Genomic DNA, 27880 nt, shown 5'->3' on the forward strand with positions numbered 1-27880 from the left:
TAGAAGGAGTGACTTTCCTTGGCGTTTACACGTAGTAAAATTTAGATTTGGAAGATTGTCCTGAGCCGCGATCATATTCTATGTTCATGGACTCATTTTCATTCTCGTACTAGATTTCTAGCATCGTATGAGTTTCTCTTCTTCTAATTATTATATGTGGATTAAATTTGATATGATTTTTTATTACATTTGGCCTCTTTTCTCAAGACATCATCATAACCCATTCCTGCTCCCATGAGGTCTTCTAGGGAGAAGTATAATTTGACATATAAACTTTTAGTGTACGAAACATTTATTCCTGTGTAGATCATGTCTACATGTGTTTACTTATTTGGCCGACCATCAATTTATGCTAGATACTCTTCTAATGGTTGACATAGGATTCAAATGTTTTGTTGTCCCCTTGCTTTACAGTCCTTAGCATTCTCTATGGTTGGTCTACAATCACGAACATGCTGAAGCGATAATAAATGCATTTGTCAACTCGTCTGTTCTTTACAGCCTAATGATGTCCTATCTCAAATACCATTGGAGAGTGATGTCATCTAACTACCTAGGGAATAATTGTAGCACCGTAGGCTCCCCGAATTGAAATGGTATCATTGTGGACATTTATGTGTTCATGAAGAAGTCCATGTTCCTATTCCCCACATATTTGATCATTAAGTGTAACTTCAGACCATGAGGTACAACCACTTTCTCGAGTACTTCTAGACTGTAGTGCCAATTTATATAGCTTTTTTCTACTCTTCCATTGGTTAAAGAATTGATTTGATCCATTATCTTGGTTTGATCAACTTTCACTTAGGTCATCTCATCGTTCAGATTATTCTATTATAGGGAGGCAAATAATTTGACAAATTCATGGGCCTTAGTGTTCTCAACCCTTTCAGTTCTCTTTCGGTCCTGGGCAACATTCAACCGTGCCTCTTCTTTCACTCATTCATTTTCAGTTTCATTGTCCGATTGTTATTGCGACTCATCGCCTTCATTTTCAGGTTTAGGAGATGAGAGAAAGTGAGTGTTTTGGTATGAGGATTCAGGTAGGTAAGGAGATTGGTATGATTGACTACGAATAGACCAAAGATTCATCAACTTCAATTAGTTGGACATCTCTATCATCATAGGATTTAGTTCCGAGACTTCGGCCTTGGTAGTTTTAATGCTCAAAATTGACTCCCTTCTTAAAAAAAAATCAAATTGTTTTTTTTTTTCTAAAAAATTGAACTTTTAGATAGAGGCTTCATGCCTTACCTTCCTCTCGAATCCTGAGTGGGACGAGGAAACAAAATGGTAAACTAGTAAAAGAAATGGTGTTTTACTATATTGAAACTCGGTAAATCAAAATATTATTTTTTGGCTGACACTAATCAATACCATTCTTTAAAATTATAGGCAACCATGGACGGTAGAACCATTGTCGGTATTGATCAATACATATGTATATATTTCGGCTATCTTAGTCAATACCGTTTGTATTTACTTTAGATGTTATTGATCAATAAGGAAGGCTATAATAAATTCAGACGGTGTTGTCAATAATGGCCGCAATAAATACGGTTAGTATTAATTGTTTATTAAATAATATATTTTTTTTCTAAATTTAGAAACCTCACATTTAAATTAAAATCGGTTATATATTCAAATTAAACATTAATAGACATGATATAATTCAAAACATATATGTTCCAAAAAAATATCATTAGCGTACATAGTAATTTTTAACGTTGCTCCAACTTTCATGATAGATCTTATGTCCATCCTTTGGTCATTAAGATCTATGTCACTTGTTCTTGAACCATTGTCTAGTTTCTTCATCTTAGCAATATTTTGAATCAACTAACACCATCTCATTTCCATTTAATGTTGAATCTCTCACATGTATATAATAAAAAGATCAAATATGTTTAAAAGAGGTCAAACAATCATAAATGTTAACAATATTTTTAATTATATATAAGGATCTTTAATACGAGAATATTCTAATTTTATTTCCTTTAGTTTATTTGTGAAGTAAATTAAAGGAATGATTCTTAAAGTCAATTAGATTATTGTTCTATGCTACTAATCAAAACCTGTACGGGCTAATCCAAAAGTCTATGCTATAGAACTCCACTTTGGTTCATCATTTATAAGATAGGACAACATTCTATATGGATATTCTTCCTAACTACTTATTACAATATTTGAGAAGAAGGTAAAGCCAAGTGGTTCTATAACATAACTTCTGTATATTTTTTTTTTTCTAAAAATAGTACACGAGTTGTGTCTACCATTCAAATCTTTTGTTGCGTCCCCACCGGGGCGGAGCACTCGAATGGATAAGTAAGGAATAAAATCAACCAATTTCAGATTGCACAAACATCCTTTAAAGACGGGGCATTCGAATGGATAAGAACCTGTAATTGGAAATATCCTTTTTTGGAAAATGAAAAACTTTTTTATAGCGTACAACCCAAAATAATTTTATTTTTCAATTCCCATGCAATTAACCCGTATATGATTTTAGAAAAATATTTATATGTTGGGAATTATTTTAAAAAATAATTTTGATGAGTTAAAATAAGTGTGTACATACTGCCCCTCTTGGACAAAGTTTAGATGAAATTTTAGGTATTAGGAAAACGTATATCTAAACTTGATTAATAGGAACTTCATTTTGAATCTTTCCAATTTACAATTTATTCAAACTTAAATTAAAATAAAATAAAAAGTAGAGCAAAATCGAATATGACAAGCCTTTTGGGAGACTAGGGTATACTTCTCTCCATGCTTTGTTTAGCTTAGCCTACCCACTTAAGCTAATAACTAAAATATTTTGCGTTTGACTAGGTTATGGATTAACTTGTCCATTAACTTCCATTTAAGTTAAGAAAATGAATCTTTTGTGTTTGAACAGACTAGGGCTTAATTTAATTGGTTCTCATAAGTTGAAAAACAAAAAAAAAATATTTTTGCGTTTGCTCTGAATATGGCTTAACTTGTTCCCTTAAGTTAAGAAACTAAAAATACTTTTGTGTTTGACCTGACTAGGGCTTAACTTGCTCACTTAAGTTAAAAAACTAAAAATTTTCGTATTGACTTGTTCACTTAAACTAAGAACCTAAACACTTTTTCTTTTGACCCAACTTCAGTAAACAAATCTCTTAAATTCATCTTGTCTCGAAACAAATAAAATAGATCAGAATCCAATGCTTTAGTGAAAATGGTCTCTACAGCACTTTGGAGTACACATGCCGAAGAAAATGAAACCATATTTGAAATGATCACTTACAATGTGACAATCAATGTCCCACTGTTTTTGTATGTTAATGGAAGACAAGAATTTCAATAATGTGTATTGTTGTTGATTTTCAGATTGCAACTGAATTGACAACGGGAGTTTTACATTCAAATCATGTAGTTATAAGTAATCCATTTGACTTCAAAAAGCGTAGTAGCCATACTTTTGTACTCTACTTCAGAAGAGGATCTATATATTGTAATTTATTTATTGGTTTTCCAAGATATAAGAGCATCATCATACATGACAAAAATCCTGTAAAATCCTGTCTATAGTCACTGCAAGTGGCCCAATCCGAACATGAAAATCTCTTAAGAAGATTATGAGAAACTGCTGATAGAATAAATAGCCTTAAACTAGAGGTACCTTTCAAATTTCACACTACCTAAAAGTCTGCATCCCATTGAATTGGTAAGGGTTTGTTCATATATTGACTTAGTTGTTGAATACTAAAACCAATATCAGATCATGTAAAATTCAAATACATCGTATGATCCACCAGGCATCCAGCATCCAAACTTTTCAAGTTAAGACGGTTCAATGTCATCTTTACTATTTAATTGTATTTCTTTTATTATTAAAATTACAGCAAGTTTACATCCTGTTAATCATGTATCAACAAGTATATCTAGAACATATTTTTGTTGTTAACAAATATTCTAGCAATAGTTTGATGTTTTTTTAAATCTAAGAAGTATCTAGCAATACCTAGATCATTAATTGGGAATGTGTTGTCAAGTAATTATTTTATTATTTCTATTTAATGTAAATTGTCTCAAACAATTAATATATCGTTGACATAGACTAATAAGGTTGTAAAAGAAATTTTATTTTTCATTGTGAACAAGAAATTGTCATGTACAGACAGTAAAAATCCAAAATTTATAAGGTAATTAAAAAATTTAAGTTCCATTACATATATGTTTGTTTTAAATCATACAATCTTTTTTAAGTTGACATATTTGACTATATTTAGCTTCTGAATAACCCTCTAAAGGTGTCATATAGACATCCTTCTTATGATTACCATGAAGAAAAATATTATTCATATCAAATTATTGTAAAAACCATTCTCAGACGTAGTTAGGGCAAGAAATAAATGTACTATTAGCATTTTATGATCGAAAAGAAACTATCATGGAAATAATTTCCATAGTTCTGATTGTATCCCTTGGCCACCAATCTAGCATTATACATTTATACATTATCATTTGGTTCCAACTTATTTTAAAAATTCACTTGCAACTAGGGTTGCAAATGAGCCGAGCCGAGCTCAAACCAGCTTGACCTCGAGCTTGACTTGAACACAAGCTCAGACGAGACTATAAATTTGAGCTCGAGCAGGACTTGACTATATACCTACAAGCTCGGATCGACTCCAAAAATTTAAACTAAAATAAATTTTAGAGCTCGAACTCAAATAAAAGTTTATTTCAAAATAAAAATATAAAACTTGCATACATATTCAACATTTAAACATGATATTTAAAAATGAAAATATGAAACAATCATAATTATTCAAAATTCCAAAACATGATATCTTAAACATGAAACCTCCATTACTAATCAAAATTCTAAAATCAAAGTACAAAACTATATAAATTGCTTCAATATTCAATATGTAACCCTTGGAAAATTCCTTCCGCAGCATAGCACGTGTCAGATGATACGTGGCAATACGGGAGATCCTGGGGTGGCTCGAGATTCGATGTGTTTCAACCTTGGTTTGCGTGCTATGCATCGTTTTAAAATAAAACATTATTTTTATAGACTTTGACAATACCTTGGTTGTTTTTTAAAATTAATTATGTAAAAAAACAATTAATTTAATTCAAATTTTAATAATCTGGAGATTTGGTATAACAAAATGATAATTTGATTAAAACTTGGTTTAAATTAATTAAACATAATTAATTTAATAAGAGATTATCTATTTGAAAACATAGTCACCAAATAATTTTAGGAAAATCTGTAAAATGTACGTTTATAAACGTACTTTATAATAGAGTTTCTATAAGGGGTTCGTTATTTGGTTACGCTCGGGAAAGGACTTTCGTGCTATGTCCTCTGCACCCATTGAAAATGGTTTTATTTTTTTTAAGTCTAGCTATCAAAAGATTTATTTATATTTATTTCCTTTAATTAATAGTTCGAGGGTCCTAAACAATTGTAAGTTTAGATTACGTAAATAATTATACAAAATTATTTAGAAGTGCGTACCTACGATTGAGGTTATTTAAGATTCAGTACAAGACTTATTAATATCAAAAAAAATATTAGAATTTAAAAATAAATTACAAACGGGGTCTTAATCAAAATATTTGTTTGGGAAATATCTAGAAAATATTTGTAAATTATTTTCTAACCCCTCGGGATTATTTAAAATGAATTGGGGTTCCAAAATTACAAAAATAATTTTGAGTTTTGAAAAGTGGAACCATACCGACCCTAAAAATAGAGTCCTAGGGCTTGGGTTTATTTTTACAGGGTTGGGACCAAATACCGAGGGTGCTCTATATCGAGGCTCATGATACTCGATTAGGGGACTTGGGTGTTCAGTTCCCAAGGTTTTGGAGGCTCAGTCCTAGGTCTAGGTGTCTTGGTCCCAGATCTAGATTTCTCGGTCGTGGATCTTAGGAATCTCGGTCCTAGGTCAGATTTCTCGATCAAATGTGAGAATCCACAATCGGATTTCTTGGTCCGTGCTCAAGAATACCGGTCCTAGGGCTTGGTCCTAACTCAAGAACATCGGTCATTGGTCTTGGTCCTAGGTCAATTTTCTTAGTCCTCTGTCTTGGTTAAGACCGAGGATTCTCGATATTGTTTCGGTCCTTAGTCCTTGATAGGATTGGCTTTATCAATAGAGACGTGGGTCTAGCTAATGATGAAGGCTTATGAAAAACGGTTTGATAGAAATCCTGTTAGGGATTAATATCTCTTTCTATTCTACGCAAACTTGTGTAAACACTTGAAACAGATTCAGGCGGAATTGTTTACTTGGGTTTGAAGCACAAGATGAATTATGAAAAGATGACAAATGAAGAACACAGCAGTTTGTTTATGGATGTTCGGAGAAACTCTCATACGTCACTTCTTCTTCCAACCACCGGAAGGATTCACTATATGATGATAATCAAATACAGTTTACACACACACAGTTAGCTCACTATTGAACAGAACACTTTCTGTTCAATTACAAGAAGATGAAGAATATCACTCAGCTAATGGTATTTTGATTCTAGCTCTCTCTCGATTCACACATAATACAATCAAAAAGAAGCTTCACAGAATAAGTTCAGTAAGCAAGATGATTGAGTAGTCTCTCTCTGCAAAATCAGAGTGCTTGTTCGTAAGATTGGTTGAGGCAAAAAACAGGTTGTTCGTCCGTTGCTCTAAGTATTGATTAAATACTGAGCAGGAGCTAACGGTCGAATCTTCAAGAATGATATGTGGCGCTCTTCAATTGGAAAGCATCCATTGTACACAGCAGGTTCTGAGCACAAGGATCGTGGCGGTACCGAACTGGTAGTGCGCCGAATATTCCATCAGGGATGTACCTGCAAAACGGGTAATGTGAGGAAAATTCTCTTACGTGGCATTCCTTGATTGGATGCATATAGCTGTTGTACTAATCTTCACTGGAAAGTGGAGCAGGAGTAGGGTACAGCTATAGCACGTGGGTAGGAGAAATGCTAGATTCAAGCGTACTGCTTAAACAGAGCATCAGACGTATTTCAGTTAGACGGATTTGGGAAAATCAGTCTAATGAAATAAGTCAACTCCTTTTAATAAAAAACGTCTATTAGACCGTCTGGTCTAATATAATTAGACTCGCGTCTAATTTACATAACCATTAGACGGGTACGTCTAACTCCACTGAGTTAGACTGCCACGTCTAATTCCGGTTCTACCTCAGACTAATCTGAAGGAGTTAGACTCACGTCTAACTTTCACTAATTAGACAACCCGTCTAATTATTACATAACCATTAGACCGGCACGTCTAACTCCACTGAGTTAGACTTCCACGTCTAATTCTGGTTCTACCTCAGACTAATCTGAAGGAGTTAGAATCACTTCTAACTTTCAATAATTAGACAACCCGTCTAATTATTACATAACCATTAGACCGGCACGTCTAACTCCACTGAGTTAGACTGCCACGTCTAATTCCGGTTCTACCTCAGACTAATCTGAAGGAGTTAGACTCATGTCTAACTTTCACTAATTAGACAACCCATCTAATTATTACATAACCATTAGACCGGCACGTCTAACTCCACTGAGTTAGACTGCCACGTCTAATTCCGGTTCTACCTCAGACTAATCTGAAGGAGTTAGACTCACGTCTAACTTTCACTAATTAGACAACCCGTCTAATTATTACATAACAATTAGACCGGCACGTCTAACTCCACTGAGTTAGACTGCCACGTCTAATTCCGATTCTACCTCAGACTAATCTGAAGGAGTTAGACTCACGTCTAACTTTCACTAATTAGACAACCCCTCTAATTATTACATAACCATTAGACCGGCACGTCTAACTCCACTGAGTTAAACTGCCACGTCTAATTCCGGTTCTATCTCAGACTAATCTAAAGGAGTTAGACTCACGTCTAACTTTCACTAATTAGACAACCCGTCTAATTATTACATAACCATTAGACCGACACGTCTAACTCCACTAAGTTAGACTACCACGTCTAATTCCGGTTCTACCTCAGACTAATCTGAAGGAGTTAGACTCACGTCTAACTTTCACTAATTAGACAACACGTCTAATTATTACAACCATTAGACCGGCACGTCTAACTCCGCTGAGTTAGACTGTCACGTCTAATTCTGTGCATTCATTAGACTATCCGTCTAATTCTTTACATCTATTAGACTTACACGTCTAACTCCGATGAGTTAGACTGTACGTCTAATTCTATTAGACTCACGTCTAATTCCATCAGACTTACGTCTAATTCCGTGTATTCATTAGACTATCCGTCTAATTCTTTACACATCTATTAGACTTACACGTCTAACTCCGATGAGTTAGACTGTACGTCTAATTCTATTAGACTCACGTCTAATTCCATTAGACTCACGTCTAATTCCATTAGACTCACGTCTAATTCCATTAGACTCACGTCTAATTCCATTAGACTCACGTCTAATTCAGTGTATTCATTAGACTACCCGTCTAATTCTTTACACATCTATTAGACTTACATGTCTAACTCCGATGAGTTAGACTGTACGTCTAATTCTATTAGACTTATGTCTAATTCCGTGTATTCATTAGACTATCCGTCTAATTCTTTACACATCTATTAGACTTACATGTCTAACTCCGATGAGTTAGACTGTACGTCTAATTCTATTAGACTCACGTCTAATTCCATTAGACTTACGTCTAATTTACATGTCTATTAGACTGCACGTCTAACTCCATTAGACTTACGTCTAATTTACACGTCTATTAGACTGCACGTCTAACTCTAATGAGTTAGACTTACGTCTAATTCTATGCGAATGAAAGTCAAGATCGGTCTAATGGCCCTCATTAGATTCAAATCTAGAGACATGTTGTCTCAATACACCTGTATTGAAACTTATAAATTATTTCATCATCAAAATATCAGGGGATAAATTATTTTAACACTTTAGTCCAAATAATTTGACCCAACAGTCCTATAAGACTCGTTCCAAGAGAATCGGGTGTTTTTCATTTAGTATGAAGATTGCAAGTTTGTATATTTTGATGCAGATCATGAAAACAAGATATATAACTTGTTAACAACTCATATGGATGTAGGGATCATAACCCTAATCCTAGAATCAATCAATCGAACCCTAAAACAATTGATTTTTCAAATCGATTTCTAGGGAAAAAAATGGAATCTTTTGAATTAGGCCATCTCGTGGCCTAATTCTTGTTTCAACAGCTTCAAAATGATGTTTAGAATCGAACACGATCAAAACAAGAACAACAAACAAGCTTTGTAACAACTTTGTAAACTATAATTCAAACTTTATTTTTTTTAATTTTCGATCGATCAAGAATGATTGGGATACATGTTTTGTGATTTTGAAATCATCATAACATGTTTAAAAACATGTTAGGCAACGGTTTAAATTAAAATTCAAGCTCAAAACCTTAAGAACACGAAACTTAAAATTTCTAGATTTTCAAATTAAAATTGGGTTTTTTTATTGGGTTGAATTGATGGAATCTTTTCAAGAGAAAGCTTAGAAATCATCTATGGTTTGATTTCAACTATAGAAATCACGAAATTCAGCCCTAAATAAGATCAATTTAATTGAACTTGAAAAAAAATCAATTTTGAATCCAATCTTGAATTACGAAAGGTCTAGAAGCTTACTAGCGATTGAAGAATACTCCAATGAACTTTAGGAAGCTTTTCAGAACTCTGTATTGAAGTTTGGAATGCCGGAATAACTTCATCAAAATCCAATCTCCTAAGCTTCAATGGAAATCTTCAAGTAGGCTACCATTCTTGGTATTTGTTCGATGGATTGGAAGAAGAACATCTGTGGAGTATTTATACTAAGCTAAGTAGGTTATTGAAGTCGGATTCATCTTCGACTTTGCTTCTGAAATCTTATCCTTTGATTTATGTTTTTCCTCAGTAAACTAGTTCTAGGGTAGATTTTGACTTCTAATCCTATGGTATTTGAAGGCGAGGGAGAGACGTGCACATTGGGCGTCTAGGCTAACGAGATTTAGCGTCCCGTTAGTTGATTTGGTGTGGACCCGGGTGCGCTCTTCCTTAGTTACAACCGGATACGTGGCTCCTTCTTGGGCGCTAGATGAAAATACAGAGCTGATCTGATGCTTATAAATCATACTTCAGTCAATTCCTTCATTTTCGGCCACACTGAATTATTAGTTTATATTTTAATAAAAGGGTTATTTAAAATCTAATTTTTAACCTTTCTTGTATTTTTCTTCACCAAATAAATACACAAAAATATATTTGACAACATAATAAAAATTATGTTCATTTATTTTATTTTTGGATATTTTTGGCTATTTTCGTGTATTTATTTCATTATTGTAGTCCATAAATTACACATAAGTTATATTTAAAATTATAAATAAATTATTTCAACTCCTCTTTGAGTTTAATTTGGGTAAAATAAATAAAATATTTTAATTCCAAATTATTTTTTTGATTTTTAATTTTTCTAATTATGGTTTAATTATCACAATAATTAATACTAATTTAGTTTTAACTTCTCCTTTTGATTATTTTGAATTTAAAAATTAAAAATATTATTTTAAATTTATTAATATTATTATAAATTGGGGTATGTCAAATTTGCATGCTTACAAAATGCCCCACTTGAACCGAGTTTGAATAAAACAAACTTCGTTTTATGGATAAAGTAGGTTCGAGGTGGAACTTTTTGAAATTTGTACCCCAATGTATAATAAGGTAGTGGATAGAACCTGTATGACTACAGATGTTGGGGATGAATCATAACAATAATTCATAAATTAGATCGCTATAAGATCATTCTTTATCTATCGAATCTTGTTAGAGATAGACTACCACAAAAATCTTACTATATGCTTGTAAGATGCCAGGGTTTTGATGGGGAATGAATAATATAATAATCCTATTATAACAATAATGTATGATGCCTATCAATAGATATGACTTGACCGAGGAGTAGTTATTAACTGTAGGTAAGACTTCTTTTAATATACCTATCAACAAATAGGATCCTCATAGGGAATAGTGAAAACAACGATGGAATTTTTTTTTGCTATAAATTGTCCATAATATTGACTTCCATGGATGCCTAACATAAGATATGGCTTACTTGAGGTTGGTGAGAACAATCATTCTGGGGATATGTTATGACAATAACCTATATTGACCCTATTAAAATAGGGATTTATGAATTATATTAATGACATATTGTGCCTATCAATAGATATGACTTTGGAGATGTCTTATACAAAGTGGCCTTCATAGTTGGTTGAAAAATCATAATTTAGTTGGGGATTATTCATGAGAGGAGCTACTCTGATTGGCAGTTTATCTCTTTATGGTATAACAAAGTGTCCTTCGCAACTAGGTGAAACATCGACCGGTTGTGTTGAGAGGAGCTTTGACTTTAACGTGACAAAATGTCCTTCGCAACTATATTAAAAAAAACCGTCGACTTCCAAGGAACTTTTATCGTTTTAAAGAACGTTTCAACATAATATTTTTCCCTTTTGTTTTACGAAGTGACCTTCAAAATAGGTTGAAATATCGACCAGGCGTTTTGTCATATCTTGTCACAAGAAAAGCATGCATGTTACTTTGTCATGCTTTATGGTTCCTTATTTGTCTGTGGCATGGGGAGCTTTAATTAAAGCTACTTGGGGATGGACTATTCCAAATTCTATTTCAAATAATGCTTAAAAATAGAAGAAACATTGATTCTATTCATGAATCATGACAACTTGGATTCGAAATATGTTTGGGACTAAGCTATAAGCATTCCTACAATGGGTAGAGATTATTTTGTTTAAAGAGCCCGAGTTCCTTTTCTCCTATGTTAAGATATAGATGATAAATTAAATCTCGTGCAGACGATTATCCAAACTCTTAACTTGCAAGGAAGGTGATCGAGACGTGAAGTCTCATTTAGTTATATTTTTGGTTGATTTTGTCGTGGGCCGCAATCCTTCAAAAGTTCGATTATTCCAGGTATAGATGTAGAGAGAGTTTCAACTTTCTGGCTTCGGGAATTTTCTTTTTTTCTTTCATTTTTTTAGTTTCCGAGGTATATTTGGGGAATTAATATGCTTTGCTCTTGCGATAGTCATCGGGACAGCCTCCCAAGTGAGCATAAACAGTGATTTCAACACCTCAACCTACACAGGAGCGTCTATTATATAGATTTTTGGTTCTTAGAGTTTATCAAGGGTAATCAATACGTTTTTCTCTTATGATAGTCATCGGGACCATCCGAGTGAGCATAAACGATGATTTCAAGACCTCAACCTACACGGGAGCATATATTTTTGGTTCCTGGGGTATATCTAGGTGAATCGATACGTTTTTTCTTGCTATAATTTTCGGGACAGGCACCCGAGTGAGCATAAACGATGATTTCACCTCAACCTATGGGAGCTTTTCTTATATATTTTTGTGTATAGATTATTTGGTTTGTTGTCTTTTTGAAGCCTTGATTCTAGCTCACTTTGTACTCTTATACAAAGGGGAATGAGACATCCTTTCTCAAATTATGGCTTTGACTTGGCTTTGGGTGGGTTTATTGCAGTTCTCATTTCAAAAGACTTCCATAGAGGGTTAATTTCCTAGATAATCCGTAGCACGAAAACGGTCTTTATTAAAAATATAAATTTATTAGAGTTTTCTGGAAATTTGGAGTTATATTCGGGAGTTCAATCACTATTTGATCAACAAAACTGCTCTTGAGTTTTGCCCCTACTTTTTTTCTAAAATCATTGTCACTGATTTGCAGAAAAAACCAAGGTTTCTACTGTCTTTAGGCTTTATGTGAGACTGAGCTAGGAATTTTCCATTCCATTTATTTATTTATTTTTTATTGTTGAGACCAAACCTATATATAGGTTGCCAACGTATCTTCCTTTTGTTCTTGACATATTTTCTTTTTTATTCCTTTAGAAGAATCAGGTCTCACGTAGTTCTCCCTTTATAATGACTTAGTTATACAAAACTAGAGGTCGATTAGTCCATTCGAGGCTGAGGACTAAATTCATTTTAATCCTGGTAGGGCTGTATTGTAAGTCGTTATTTACACATGTTGATATTACACATAATATCATTTGAGCGAGTCTAGATTACTTGGAGCAATAGAATAAACTCTTCACATTTAACTATAGATAGACGGATTGCACATCTAAAGAGGATTTTCTTTATTAAGAAGGGTTCTTCCCATTGTGATCGAAACTTTCCCCTAGGGTCTAACAACTCTCAGGTTCGTTTGAGCACAAAGTCAACTTCTTTTAGGTTCTTAGGCTTGACCTTTCTATTAAAGGTATCGTCCATTTGTTTCTAATAAATTTGGGCTTTGCATAACGCATCTAACCCGTGGTCTTCCATTAAGGTTAACTGGTCACATCGGGATTTTATCCAATATTCTTTAATTGCTTGCACTAGTAAAAAAAACTTTAATAGCGACGACAAATGCCGACGGGAATAAAAACCATCGGTATATAGTATATCATTGCCGACCACAACTACAATCGTAGGTATTTAGGGTTTAATAGCGACCACTTAAAAAGCCTCGGTATTTGGGGCTTTATAGCGACCACTTAAAAAACCCTCGGTATTATAACCAATATATCGATGATTTTGAAGCCTCGGTATACCTCCTTAATTTTAAATAAAATGTAAAAAATCAAATTTATCAGATATTATCAAATTAAAATTCTATATATCAATTTTTTGAATTATCATCTTATTTTAAATTGTTTATTAATCTCTTTAATACATAATTTTTAATTTGATTACATATTATCTTATTTTTCAATTTAAGTTATATTATAACTTATAAACACTATTATTAATATTTATTTAAATAAAATAAAAATACAATAATTTTAAAATAATTAATTTATATTATAAAAATTAAAGTATCCCATATTGTCTTTCTGATCTTGTCGGCAAAGAAAAAAAATCATGTAGTAGAATTTGGATAACATAATTAACTTTTTTTTAATCTTAATTTTATATTATATTTGAACATAATTAGTTTTAACTATATAATCTTAATCTTTAGTTTAAGTATGATTGTTGAAATGATCAAAATATAATTTTTCAAAAAGATTCAAGTTATTGTTATATTTTTCTTTTTCTTTCTTTATAAAGAGAAGATTTTAAAAATATAACTTTTTATAAAACCAACGAATGAACGTTTGACTAGGATGAAGCTTTCCAAAAAAAAAATATTTTATTTTTTAAAACATGAATGAAATAATTAATTACAATAACAAGTATCAAAACATGGAATATTGTTAGTGCAAATACAATCATCATTTGTTCTTTCAACATACTTAACTGTTGATTAGTATTATTAATAAAGAAATAATGTGCAACATTGATATTTTTTGTTTGAATTTTAGTACTATATGAAAATCAATTATTTTCGTTTCTAAAATAAATATATCTTTATTATTTTCTTACTCGTTCAAACTCGTCTGAATGGACCAGTTTTTTTTAGAGGTATATGTGGTTGTGTTACATGGAAGAGTTTGCATCATTTGAATTTTTTTAGCCTTAAATTTAAGGGAAGAATTTTAATTTTGATAAAAGATCAAGGGCCTTTTAAAGGGTTTATCCTAAAATTAAAAACAAGAAATTTTGGGGTCCATTCTCTCCGACCTTCATTTCAGCTCCCGCCACCCGCTCCCTCTCCCTACTGCTCCCACATCGATCTTTGGATTAGTTACCAGAGGAGAACATCATTCAGAAGTCGGCGTTCTATGACTACCACCGCTTCATTGGCGTCAAGAAGATAGTGGACGAGGAATTCTCATCAGGTCTCTGGTGAGTTTTCGTGCGTGTCATCGTGTCTTATTTCTGATGTGTTTTAGGGTTTAGGTAATTGGAGAACTTCTGATCTGAGATCCGACTATTAACTAGTTCAAATTCAATGTTATTTTCCAGAGTTTTCTTTAGGTAATTTGACGAAATGAATGTCCTCTTATAGCTTTATTCATACCGAATTGTATTTGTTCCTTTATTTTCTACTGAAAGAATGATTAACTACTATACTTGCCTTATTTTCATTCACATAGATGAATTAGTAAGTTATTACTTGTATCATTGTTCATGCCAAATTGTATTTGTTTTTTTGCATTAGTTCCTTTATTTTCTACTGAAAGAATCGATAACTACTCTACTTGCCTTCTTTTCACTCACATAGATGAATTAGTAAGTTATTACTCTGATACTAATCAGGCTTTATACCAATGATATCATTCTTCAAACATGCTTCCAATTACTCATTACTCTGGCTCCGCGATTCCAACAGCTTTTGCTCACTGTTTCTTGACAAAAATGATTAAAAGGTCATGATTATTCATATAACAACACAAATAAACACTTGTACAATCTTGAAGACTTTTTCTGCAATGTACATTTGATGAAGAGCACTACATTTCTGCTGTAACTTATTTGGATGTAAATATAGTAAAACTCATTGATATGCTCTTTTTACAGTATTTCCTTCCATTATGTCAAGAGCTATTGACTTCCAACCACTATTCCCCCAAAGCACCTAATATTTTTATATTTCAAACCATCATTCCAAAAAAATATAAATATACGTTCGAATAATATACAGATTCACTAAATTCTCACAAATTGTAGAGTTGACAATAGAGATCGAATATTTCCTTCTTTCCCCATTGGCCATTTCCCAATTTTATTATCCATATCCAAATCCTACATTTCATTTTGTTACACACATCGTTCTCAACATAAATCTAATGAAAAACACTCTATATTACCTCATTGCTAGTACTAGTAGTACCAATTCCATAGTCATTGGGTAATTTCTTTACATGTTCAATAGTCATGATGATACATGTAAGTTTGTTCGATTAAAAAAGATTGATATAAATAAAGGAACAAATACAATTAGTTTATTTTAGAAGAAACTGTCTAGGGAATCCTTAGGACATTGCTTGTAGGGAAACCCTTTCAAAGTTGGAGGGATTCTTAGTTGGTCATTCTTACTTCTCGTTTTGTAGTTTGAATTTGACGAATTGATGAAATTTATAGAAATAGGAAATCTGGATGGCGAATATTGATCCCATTTCCAAAATCTCAAAATTTTTTAGCATGAATAATCTAGTCATGGTGAACTGGGTCTTCTTCTTTTGTAGTTATGGTCATTGATGAAAACCATTAGGCAATGGTGTAGTTTAATGATTGAGATGAAAATAAGACAAAAAGAAACATCACTTTTAAGATTTCCATATAACTGTGTTTCTATATTAATGTGGATGAACTAGCATCATTTTTAATAACTAATAAAACTTAATTAAAATGTCATGATTATTTATGTAACAATACAAATACCTGTAAAATCTTGAAGAACTTGACTAATTTTTGTAGTATGGGGTTGCTTTTTATGAAATATTTATATATAATTTTGTAGTTAAACAGATTTATAACACTTCTATGATAGTCTAAAACTCTATATTAAAATTCCATTTCTTTAGTGAGAACTTAACTAATCCACTTTCATATATTTTCAGGTTGAAATATAAAAAATGAGGGTTGAAATAGTGTGCAGGTACTTGTTCCACTCTTTATTTTATGTTCATTCTTGTCATGTTTGTTTCTCTCTTGATTATTTTTTGTTTTTTCTTCAAATGTTTACATCTTTAGTAGGTGGGCCATTTCAATACAAGTAAATATTAAATTGAAATTTCTTTAGTCAATAAGTATTTATATGCTTTGTAATTCAGTAACAATTATTTGTAATGCAGCACCACCTCCATCTACTTCCAAAAAAAGACGAGGAACTAATAAAAATTTGGCATTGTCGAAATTGGCGAGTGGAGAGAAGTTACCGCTAATTTTTAGTCCGATGAACAACCGACCATGTTGTGAAAACAGGAAAAGGTGGTCTCGTCACTTAGGGGCTTCAGTGCGTGATAATCAAGTCATTCCACACCGCACTTTGAAATGGGAATTTTTAACTCCAACGATCATTTGTGGAAGACGGCAACTGTGAGTTAAATTTACAACATTAAAAACAATCTTCTATGTCAAATTATTTTATGTTTTTTTGTTAGATAATTTTTTATAATTGAACTCCTAAAATTAACTCATATTTTCAGGATAAATTTGATAGTGAAAATATGTCTAACTATCGCGATGCGACATTGAAACACATGAACGATTTGTGGGATAATTGGAGATGCGAAATAAATCTGAAGCATATCAAGCCCCATATGGGTAATTTAGTAAGAATTAAGGCTGACAAACCACATGAAATTTTACAAGAGGATTGGGATTGGTTAATTACACTCCGCTTCTCGACCGATCGTTTCAAGGTTATTTCTATACTAATATTTTTTATTATAAATAATTTGTATAATTTATAAAATTCTATTAATTTCAGAAAATGAACACAACTAATTCTAATAATAGAAAAAATGTATTGTTTGTGCATCATTCTGGGAGTAAACCTTTTTCACAAGTACAACATGAAATGGTAAGACATATAATTGAAATTTATTTTATAACTTGTATAAAGAAGATAATTTACTTATTTTAATGGTATTTAGGAATTAAGGTATGGACATCCACCAACTTTTGAAGACGTCTTTCTTGAGACTAGGAAACAAAAGGACAAAACCGTTGATCCTACTGTACAACTCAAAGTTGTAAGTATTTAATGTGTTATTTATATTTATTATTTGTTTTATGTTTTTAAATCAATATATATTGTTGAAGGATGAAATGCGAGCGGTGAGATTATAAAATCCGTCAATTTCAAATATTAATTTAGCTGACATGGTATTTGGGCATCAAAAGCATGGATCTGTGATTGGAATGGGAGGAGGAGTCCTTCCTTCACAATTGAGAAATAAAGATTCACAACAAAGCTTCCACCAAAAAAATATTTCCCTTAAGAATGAATTACAAAAGTTAGCTGATCATCAAAAGGCATATGAAGCTAGAACTGAAGCCAAACTAAAAGCAATTCACGATGAAAGATTGGCTGATAAAGCTGAATTTGAGAAAAGGTTGGCAATTATAATGTCATTTATGTCACCCAATGCATCAATGCCTCCCACTTCATCAATGCCATCAAGCGTATCGCTTCATGATATAGGTCAGACTATTATGTCATTACATATTTTATTGTTTATATTCTTATGAAATATTATTTTGGTTATTTTAACTTGTTAACTATTTCATAGATGAATTCATTTTGGATGATATTCAAGAAGAGAATGAATAATTTTCATTGTTCAATGGATAAACAGGTATTTGTTTTTGTAATTTTTGTTATTTTAACTTGTTATATAAATTTTAGTGAAGTTTTCACTATTATGTTGGTTGATTACAATTAATTTTTCATATTATTTATAGGTACTTCAAATTCATAAAGATGTAAATTTTAAAAAAAATATTGAAGACTTTTGTTTTTGTAAGTTGTAGAGTAATTTTTTATAACAATTTATATAAGAGCATAGTTATAATAGAAATCTCAATTGACTCAAAATGTCAGGAACATGATTGCTTTTCTAGGTGTCAACGGTGTATTGCTCTCTTTGCTCAGGTTTTCTCACATCCTTTTTCTCTCCTTTGACGTATATTTAATATAGTTGATCTTTATGGTTCAGAATCGATCAAGTATAATTATCATTAATGCTATATTGATATTAAGATTTGAGATAATTTATGTATCAATATTTGTAAAATGAATATTATATAGTTGATTTTTATGGTTCAAAATCAAATAAATAGAGTGATCATGAAGGATATACTGATATTAGGATTTGATATTATTTATGTATCAATATGCTTAAAAGGAATATTATATAGTTGATATTTGTGGTTCAGAATCGATTAAATAGAATGATCTAATAGTTGTGTAAGATTTGTGCATAATTCTCTTTTGTTTTTGGTTTAGGTGGATGAGTAGATCCAATTTGTGTGTTGTAAGGAGGATTCATTTTCTAGGTGTCAACGGTGTATTGCTCTCTTTGCTCAGGTTTTTCACATCCCTTTTCTCTCCTTTGACGTATATTTAATATAGTTGATCTTTATGGTTCAGAATCAATCAAGTATAATTATCATTAATGCTATATTGATATTAAGATTTGAGATAATTTATGTATCAATATTTGTAAAATGAATATTATATTGTTGATTTTTATGGTTCAAAATCAAATAAATAGAGTGATCATGAAGGATATACTGATATTAGGATTTGATATTATTTATGTATCAATATGTTTTCAGAATCGATTAAATAGAATGATCTAATAGTTGTGTAAGATTTGTGCATAATTCTCTTTTGTTTTTGGTTCAGGTGGATGAAGTAGATCCAATTTGTGTGCTGTAAGGAGGATTCATTTTCTAGGGTTGTGATATAATTACTGTAGATTCATTCTCTTTCGATTTTCTTTTTGTAGTAAGGAAATAGTTGTGATATAATTACTGTTCAATGGTAAGTTAGGAAATGGTTTATTATTACCTTAAAACAAAATATTTTATAATATTCTATGTTTGGTTTATGTTTTAAAAATATTATTTATTTTGTTTTAATATTTTAAAAATTGACATTACAAATAGGTTACTCAATGGTGAGGGTAAGAGTTGTCATGACAGAACATTCTATGACGACGGTAAGAGTGGTCGTCATAGAGTCTTTAATAGCGACAGTAAGAGTGGCCGTGATAAAGTTCTTTATGGCGACGACAAAAGTGGTCGTCATAGAGTCTTCTATGGCGACGGTAAGAGTGGTCGTGATAGAGTCCTAGATGGCGACGGTAAGAGTGGTCGTGATAGAGTCTTATATGGCGACGGTAAGAGTGGTCGTGATAGAGTCCTATATGGCGACCGTAAGAGTTGTCGTGATAGAGTTCTATATGGCGACGGTAAGAGTGGTCATGATAGAGTCCTATATAGCGACGGTAAGAGTGGTCGTTATAGACTATTCTATGGCGACGGTGAAAGTCGTCGGCATAGAGGGCTTTATGGCGACGGTACTAAATTGGTCGCTGTATGTGTATTTGGGCAATAACGACAAGGGCAATGCCGACGACTGACGACTGCTTTTTCACTGTCCCAAATTATTTATAGCGACGACTTATATCCCAATACCGACGACTCCTACTGTCGTTATTGAGCCTTTTTTTACTAGTGTTGGGACTCCAAAGAACTCCATATAGTATACTAGAGAATTAGCATTGATAGAAGAAAATTGCTTTTGTATGTGGTGGGAGAGACGTTGTAAGGGATGAGAATAACTGGTCAAATGTTGTATGATGTTTTCCGCTAGCAAAGGGTTGAAAACCATCACTTGCTAAACCAAGTCGCACATTTCGAGGTTCTACTGAGAAATCTGGGTACAAGTTATCAAAGATATTCCATGTCATTGAATTAGCAGGATGCCTCAATACATCATCTTCGGGATTGTTATCTTTATGCCAAATCATGCGTGGAGCAGTTTTGGAACACATGTATAATTTTTGTAACCTCGGTTTTAATGGAAAATATCGCAGCACCTTATTGGGTATAAACTTGTCATTCACCTTCGTTCGAATTGCACCACTAGATTTATTGATATTCCATCTAGAAAACCCACAAATTTTACATTGCTGCAAATCCTTATCCTCTTTACGAAAAAGCATGCAATCATTCTTACACGCGTCAATTTGTTTGTACGATAGACCCATGTCTGTAATGAATTTCTTGCACTCATAATACGAATTTGTGCAATCATTCTTACACGCGTCAATTTGTTCGTACGATAGACCCATGTCTATAATGAATTTCTTGCACTCATAATACGAATTTGGTAGTTGATTATGAACTTGTAGTATTTACTCCTTCAATAAACTCAACAACAAATCAAATGACGTGTTTGTCCACTAACCTACATTCTTTATGTGAATAAGTTTAAGACGAGATGAGGCTTTGGAAATGCGAGAACCTTCATACAAAGAGAGTTTTGAATCGTCCAACAATTTGTAAAATGTCTTACCATTATCAATGAGATGCTCATTTTCACACGGATGTTCATTATCAGTGTCGACATTAGGGTACAAATCAGCAATAATATCTTCCATTAGATGATCTTCACAAACGTCAACAGGTTCGTCTTCCATGATATTACTCTTGTTATTTGGTGCTACATTGAACGGTTCGTATTCAAACTCATCTTCCTCCACATACTCACTAACATCATTTACATTCTGAAGTTTAATTCTCTTTTCATCGTGAAAATACCAAAAACCATAATTTTGTCTTATGCCGAATACGACCATATGAGATCTAACGACGGTCTTATTCTCATACACTCGATTTGCGCACTTTACACAAGGACATGCAATCGATGATTTATCCATAGACCTTTCATAAGATTCTATGAATTTGTCAACCCCTCAATATATTTTAGATTGGTACGAAGTATAGTCATTCATATTTTGTCTAGGATTTCCATTAGGACTAGACAAAATATTATTATGTCAAATAAAGTTTTTTATTTCTAAATTAATCATAAACCTAACTAGTCCAATTATTTAACATATAATTCAATAAACTATCATAACCTAATCAACATACAATTCAATAATCTAACAAGTCAATAATCCAATAAAGCAATAACCTAACATACAAATAATCCAATAATGCAATAATCTAACATACAAATAATCCATTAATCTAACAATCCAATAATCTAACATTCCAATAATCTAACATTCAAATAATCTAACTTAATCTCAAATAAAATTAATCAACAATCCAATATATAATCTAACCTAACATCAAATAATCTAACAATCTAACTAATCTAACAATAATACTAACCTAACATACAAATAATTCACTAATGCAATAACCTAACATACAAATAATCCATTAATCTAACTAATCAATTAATCTAATTACAGGAATATGTTGATTAACCTTTATATCGACGAAACACAACGACGACAACAGCAACAGCAAATTCAATCAACGGAAGAGAACCTTCAAACTTCAAAGAAGAAAAGTGAATCAAAAAACTCAAACACAATCTTTTTCAATCAAAAGAACCGAAGAGAAATTTTCTTTTCTTTTGCCGAGTAAAGGGGTATTTAAACAATTTTTGAAACAAATTATTTGAAATTTGTATCACTCTCAAACATATCTCTATAGCTTCATATTTGTTCATCATCATCCTAATCAAATTCATTTAACTATATATAGCCACAATGTAGATATATAAATATGATACAGAATTTACAACTTAAGTGTTAATATTGGCTCCATCTAAAAAAGAAAAAAAATTCTTATTATTGCAGGTTAACAATAAATGATACTAGTATATATGATTCCACTTATATTGACTACATTGTACACAAAAATCCCTAGTTCCAAGACTAAGCTAGAATAGATTCCAATAAAATTCGTGTAACAAAAGATGCATAGTATCAAATTCTTCTTCATGTGTAGAAAAATATGACAAAAGAATAGATTGAAAACGTATTTGAAAAAGAAATAAAAGAAGTTATCTGATTGATTGTAGGAACCTAATTGAACGGGCAGAGGAGAGTTGATACTACCGGCAAGGGAATTGTAATTTCTGGAAAAAAAAGGGCATTAGAAATAGATGGATTACAGAAGATGAAGAAAGAAGAGATAATGAAAGAAGATGAACTTACCTGATTGATTGCAAGCTTGAACGGACGGCGGAGGAAATTAGATTCAACCGGCAGAAGGCTTGAACAAGAGGCGGAACAGAGAAAAGAAAAAGAACTTACCTAATTGACGTCTTCTACCAGCGACGACTTCAAGAAACGGAACAAACAGCGGCGAAGAAGAAGAAAATGGGAGCGCGATAGAGAAGAGAAAAGAAAGGAAGAAGAAAAAAAAAAGAGGGCGACGCGCTATCAGGTTTTATTAGAGTATCAGTAACGGTTTTAGATAAACCATTACTGATGTTAAAGCGATATCAGTAACAGTTATATCCAAAACCGTTACTGATATTCATTGTGAAGACAAAACGACATGGAACATATTAGTAACGGTTATCCACAAAGTCGTCATCAATATACTTCCAATAACAGTTTTAAAGGAAAACCGTTACTGATATTCCCTCGAGCAAAAGTTTTAATTGAAATCATATCAATAACGGTTATACTAAAAACCATTACCAATACACTATTAGTAACGGTTTCCTTCCAAAACCGTTATTGATGTTCCTCCAAAAAAGTTGAGCTGAAGTCATATCTTTAACGGTTTTCTCATAAACCTTTACTGATATCTATGTAAAATGAAACGGGAGATCTCTTATCAGTAACACGTATACCAGAAACCGTTACCAATACTTTATCAGTAACGGTTTTCCTCCAAAACCGTTACGGATGTTCCTTCATCTCAGTAACGATTTTAACAATAACCGTTACTGATACCTTTAATTCGAAAAAAATAAAGATGTTATTTGTAACGGTGATTTCTTATGTCCGATACTGAAGATTCATAATAGTAACAGTTATATATAGTCGTTACTGATACCTTCGTACCAGTAACGATTTGTTATAACCGTTACTGATAAATTGTATCAGTAAGGCATTCGAGCGTCGTTATTAAACTTCGTTATGGAAGCCTATTTTTCCACTAGGGCTACTAAAGTTACAAACATGAATAAAAATAGATTGAATATAGATACTCATTTTTAAATTAGATGTTACAAAGTTTGTATACTTTAACATGTTAGAGTGATGCCTATATTTTATAGCGTTTTTTATTGTGACGAAGGTCTCCTATGAAATTTTGTAGAGATCTCGTTAATATCTTGAGGACCTCCTAATGGTAGTTTGTTTTTCTCATTAATTTCTACATTAGTTATTCTTTATTGTATTTAGGGTATATGCTTGGTAGTTTATTGAATAGTTTGTTTTAGTTTTTGTATTATTTATATTTGTTTATCTTAAGCAATTCTCATCTTATTTATATATATAACTAGCAAAATATTATATATATATATATATATATATATATATATATATATATATATATTTTGTATATGTTGGGAGTATTCCATTACATTTGGGTTGGGTTTATTTATGACTAAAAACCAAAACAAAATGATTAATTAGGAAAAACGTTTCCTTCTTGCATTTCTCCTCTTCTAGAATGACTAAGACAAAAGTGAATCAGAAATCCCCTTAATTCCAACTGTAATTACACAAATGTCATGGAACCTCTTAGCTTGATAGTTCATTTTTCAAAAATATAACAAATTATAATGACCAGATCTAAAAATAAATAAGTATTTTAAAGAATGTAAATCAAATTCCATTCATTTAATCTGTTGTTTAACAATGATCTCAATAAATTTTAATTATATATTTAACTCACTATAAGTAATAAAAATATTATCTAAGAAATTAAAAATCTCATATTAGCTAACTGTAAAATTAAAAAAATATATATATTAATTAATTCTTATCCTTTATCAAACAAGCAATATTATCTGGATGATAACAAAGTAAGAGAAATGATACAGACAGCTACTGGGAGAGGGCTCTCCCAGCGACTGTCTACGTGGCCGGCCACGTAGGTAGGCCAAAAAAAGTATATATATATATTAACCCAGAAGCACCTAGAAGCCCGCCATTAATTTCACATTTACCGCTCATCTCACCGCTCACTCTCTCACTCAAGATCATCATCTAATGATTCTACAAACTCCAGCGCCTTCATCGTCTACGATTTCCGTCCAATTTCTGATCTCCGTCCGTTCTCCGTCGAATACGATTTTCGACCTCTCTCTATTCTCATCTTCGGTTTTCCGCTCTCTAGTGCCTTCATCGTCTGCAATTTCCGTCCGATTTCTGACCTTCGTTCGTTCTCCATCGACTACGATTTCCGACCTCCCTCCATTCGGTTGTCCGCTCCCTATCTCCCGCTTCCAGTTTGTAACCCTTGAATGTAGAGAGGTTTGTCCAAGTATCATTATTAATTGTTCAAGAAAATATTGTAATGTCGTTATTTTCTCTGTTTTTAATAAGAGAAATGAACTGTATTTAGTTTTGTTCATAAACTATATATAACTGAAATGTCATGTTCTTTTAACTACAATGTCATGTTCTTTCAACTATAATGTTATGTTTTTAACACTACAATGTCATGTCATGTTTTGCACTAAAATAAAATGTCTATTAAACTGCAGTTCATTTTAAAAAAATTGAATGTCATGTTTATTATTTCAAAACATGACATTCAAGCTTAATACAACATTAAAATTGACAATTTTCATTTTTAATATTTTTTCATTTTTTGTATTTTGAATTTCGGTTACATTACACTTTCAACTGTAATGTCATGTTCTTTCAAATGCAATGTCATGTTCTTTCAACCGCAATGTTATGTTTTTAACACTGCAATGTCATGTCATGTTTTTAATACTGAAACTTCTCTCTTATTCTTCAGCTTCATGGGTGAACCATCATCATCCCCTCCCAATGTTCAAATCCCCATTGTTGGCATGACTTTTGATTCTGAAAATGAACTTCGTGGGTATTATAATGCTTACGCACAATCAAAGGGTTTTGGCATTTGTAAGTTAGGAGCAAGAAATGAACTTCGTGAGATTGTTGTTTACCTGCACTGTGGATTTTGTGTTGTCCATAAGAAACTCGAGACGACATAGATGACAAAGTCACGCTTGAAATTGTCATCTGCATTGGTGTTTGATAAAATTTTGTCGGTCATTGAGAGAGTGTTAGGAGCTCCTTTATTTTAATTTTCACCCCACCTCCTCCTCCAATCCTGCAGCATAGATATGTATTGAGCTCCATCCGATTTCTTCCCAGTAGATTCAGTCACTTCAATATCACCTCTTGGAAGGTCCAGAATGCATTGGACATCTTCTTCATCAATTTTTTATAGCTCCCCATTGTTGAGGAGAACAGCACTTCTTCTAACATTGAAATTCTTCACCAAGTAACGGGATAATTTGAAGTTGCATCTAGATATTCCCAAAGAGAGTAAGGAGCCGAATCCAATTTCTCTTACGGCTTTTTTCTGAATATCTGAGAGTTCTCGAACGAGATTGAATAGACCATTAGGCGAGGTTCTGGTGTTAAAAATGGTCTTTTTCCTTGTTTTTAGCTTCATAGAAGAAGCGGGAGGTGGATGTAGAGAAATTGCTTTCCTTTTTTTTTATTCATGGAAGATGCGGGAGGTGGAGGTGGTGAAACTGCTTTTTTTTCTTTTTTATTCACACTACAAAAAAATATGACAAATGAATTTAATTACAAGACAATACAATTAAAATAAAATAACAGGGCAATGAAGTTAAAATAACATGACATTGTTATTCACTAACATGACAAAATAGTTCAAGTAACATGACAAAGTAGTTCAAGTAACATGACAAAGTAGTTCAAGTAACATGACATTTCAGTCATGAAACATGGCATTGCAGAAATGAAACATGACAATGCAGTTAAGAAAAATAACAGGACAGTTCAGTTAAATGATATTGTTATTCACCTAACAAGACATTGCAGTTCATAAAACATGACAATGCAATTAAGAAAATAACAGGACGGTGCATTTAAGATAACATGACATTGTTGTTCACCTAACATGACAAAATAGTTCAAGTAACATTACATTGAAATTCGTGAAACATGACATTGCAGATCATGTAGCATAACATTGCAGATCATGTAGCATGACATTGCAGTTCATTACAGTTCATTGCAGTTCATAAGCATGACATTGCATAAATGAAACATAATGCATTTAACAGAGTTAATAGGACAATACATTTAACAGAAATAACATGACAAAATAATTCATATAACATTACGTTGCAATTCATGAAACATGACATTGCAGCTCATGTAGCATGACATTGGAGTTCATTACAGAATGCATTTAACAGAGTTAATAGGACAATACAGTTAACAGAAATAACATGACAAAATAATTCATATAACATTACATTGCAATTCATGAAACATGACATTGCAGCTCATGTAGCATGACATTGGAGTTTATTATAGTTCATTACAGTTCATAAACATGAAATTGCATAAATAAAACATAATGTAGTTAACAAAATCAACTAGACAATGCAGTTAACTGTTGTTCGTTTGTTACCTTCTTTCTTCTTCCTCATTCTGTTTATTCTTGTTCTTCACTTCGTTCTTCTTCTTCACTGTTTTCATCTCAATCATTGTATTCGTCTTTTTTGCTTCGTTCTTCTTAGAAGCATCATATATACCCACTTGTTTATTTGATTCCTAAACATTACAAAAATGTCGCAAGTTAGATTATATAACCGAATGTACTAAAGTAAAAAATGATGAAGAAGTTACCATTTTGTGTTGAACGAAGAACGCGAGCAGACGATGGATTTTCTCTAATGATTAATGTTAGGGTTTTCTATGAAGAACGCGAGCAGACGATGGAAATTGCTAGGATTCGAAATCAGATGGATTTGAGAAAGAGAGAGAAATATGTGAATGTCTTGGAAGATGTTGAAAATGGTTGAGTTAATCAATTGCGTTTGTAAATCGCTAGAATTGCAGATGAACTTGAGAGAGAGAGAAAACCTAAAATGTTTGGGAAAATGAAAATGACAAATGGAAGATGAAAGGACGGGCTTCTAGGCTTTTGGGTTTTAATTTTTTTTTTTTTTTTCATTGGACAGTCGCTGGGAGAATCGCTCTCCCAGTAGCTCTGTCTGTATCATTTCCCAGTAGCTCTGTCTGTATCATTTCTCATAAAGTAATAACTTATTGACAAATAAATAGCAGTTTCATTAATTATATATATATATATGAATGTACGGGCATATGGGTTAGGGTGGGTTTAAGCCCACCCCAAATTTTGTAATT

General features: G+C 32.2%; 1 protein-coding gene and 1 long non-coding RNA gene across 2 annotated transcripts; both read left to right on the top strand.

Annotated features, from left to right (window-relative positions):
* Positions 1–18542: 18542 nt before the first annotated feature.
* LOC124919335 lies at positions 18543–19402 on the top strand. Its single transcript, XR_007097567.1, has 3 exons — positions 18543–18591; positions 18946–19026; positions 19348–19402. It is a non-coding gene; the product is annotated as an uncharacterized LOC124919335 (long non-coding RNA).
* Positions 19403–19618: 216 nt separating this feature from the next.
* Positions 19619–20061, top strand: LOC124939524. Its single transcript, XM_047479994.1, has 2 exons — positions 19619–19627; positions 19669–20061. Exons 1-2 carry the CDS (start codon positions 19619–19621, stop codon positions 20059–20061), a joined length of 402 nt encoding a protein of 133 aa, XP_047335950.1.
* Positions 20062–27880: the final 7819 nt, after the last annotated feature.

This window comes from Impatiens glandulifera, chromosome 1, assembly GCF_907164915.1.
Source record: "Impatiens glandulifera chromosome 1, dImpGla2.1, whole genome shotgun sequence".
In the NCBI taxonomy this organism is placed as follows: domain Eukaryota; kingdom Viridiplantae; phylum Streptophyta; class Magnoliopsida; order Ericales; family Balsaminaceae; genus Impatiens; species Impatiens glandulifera.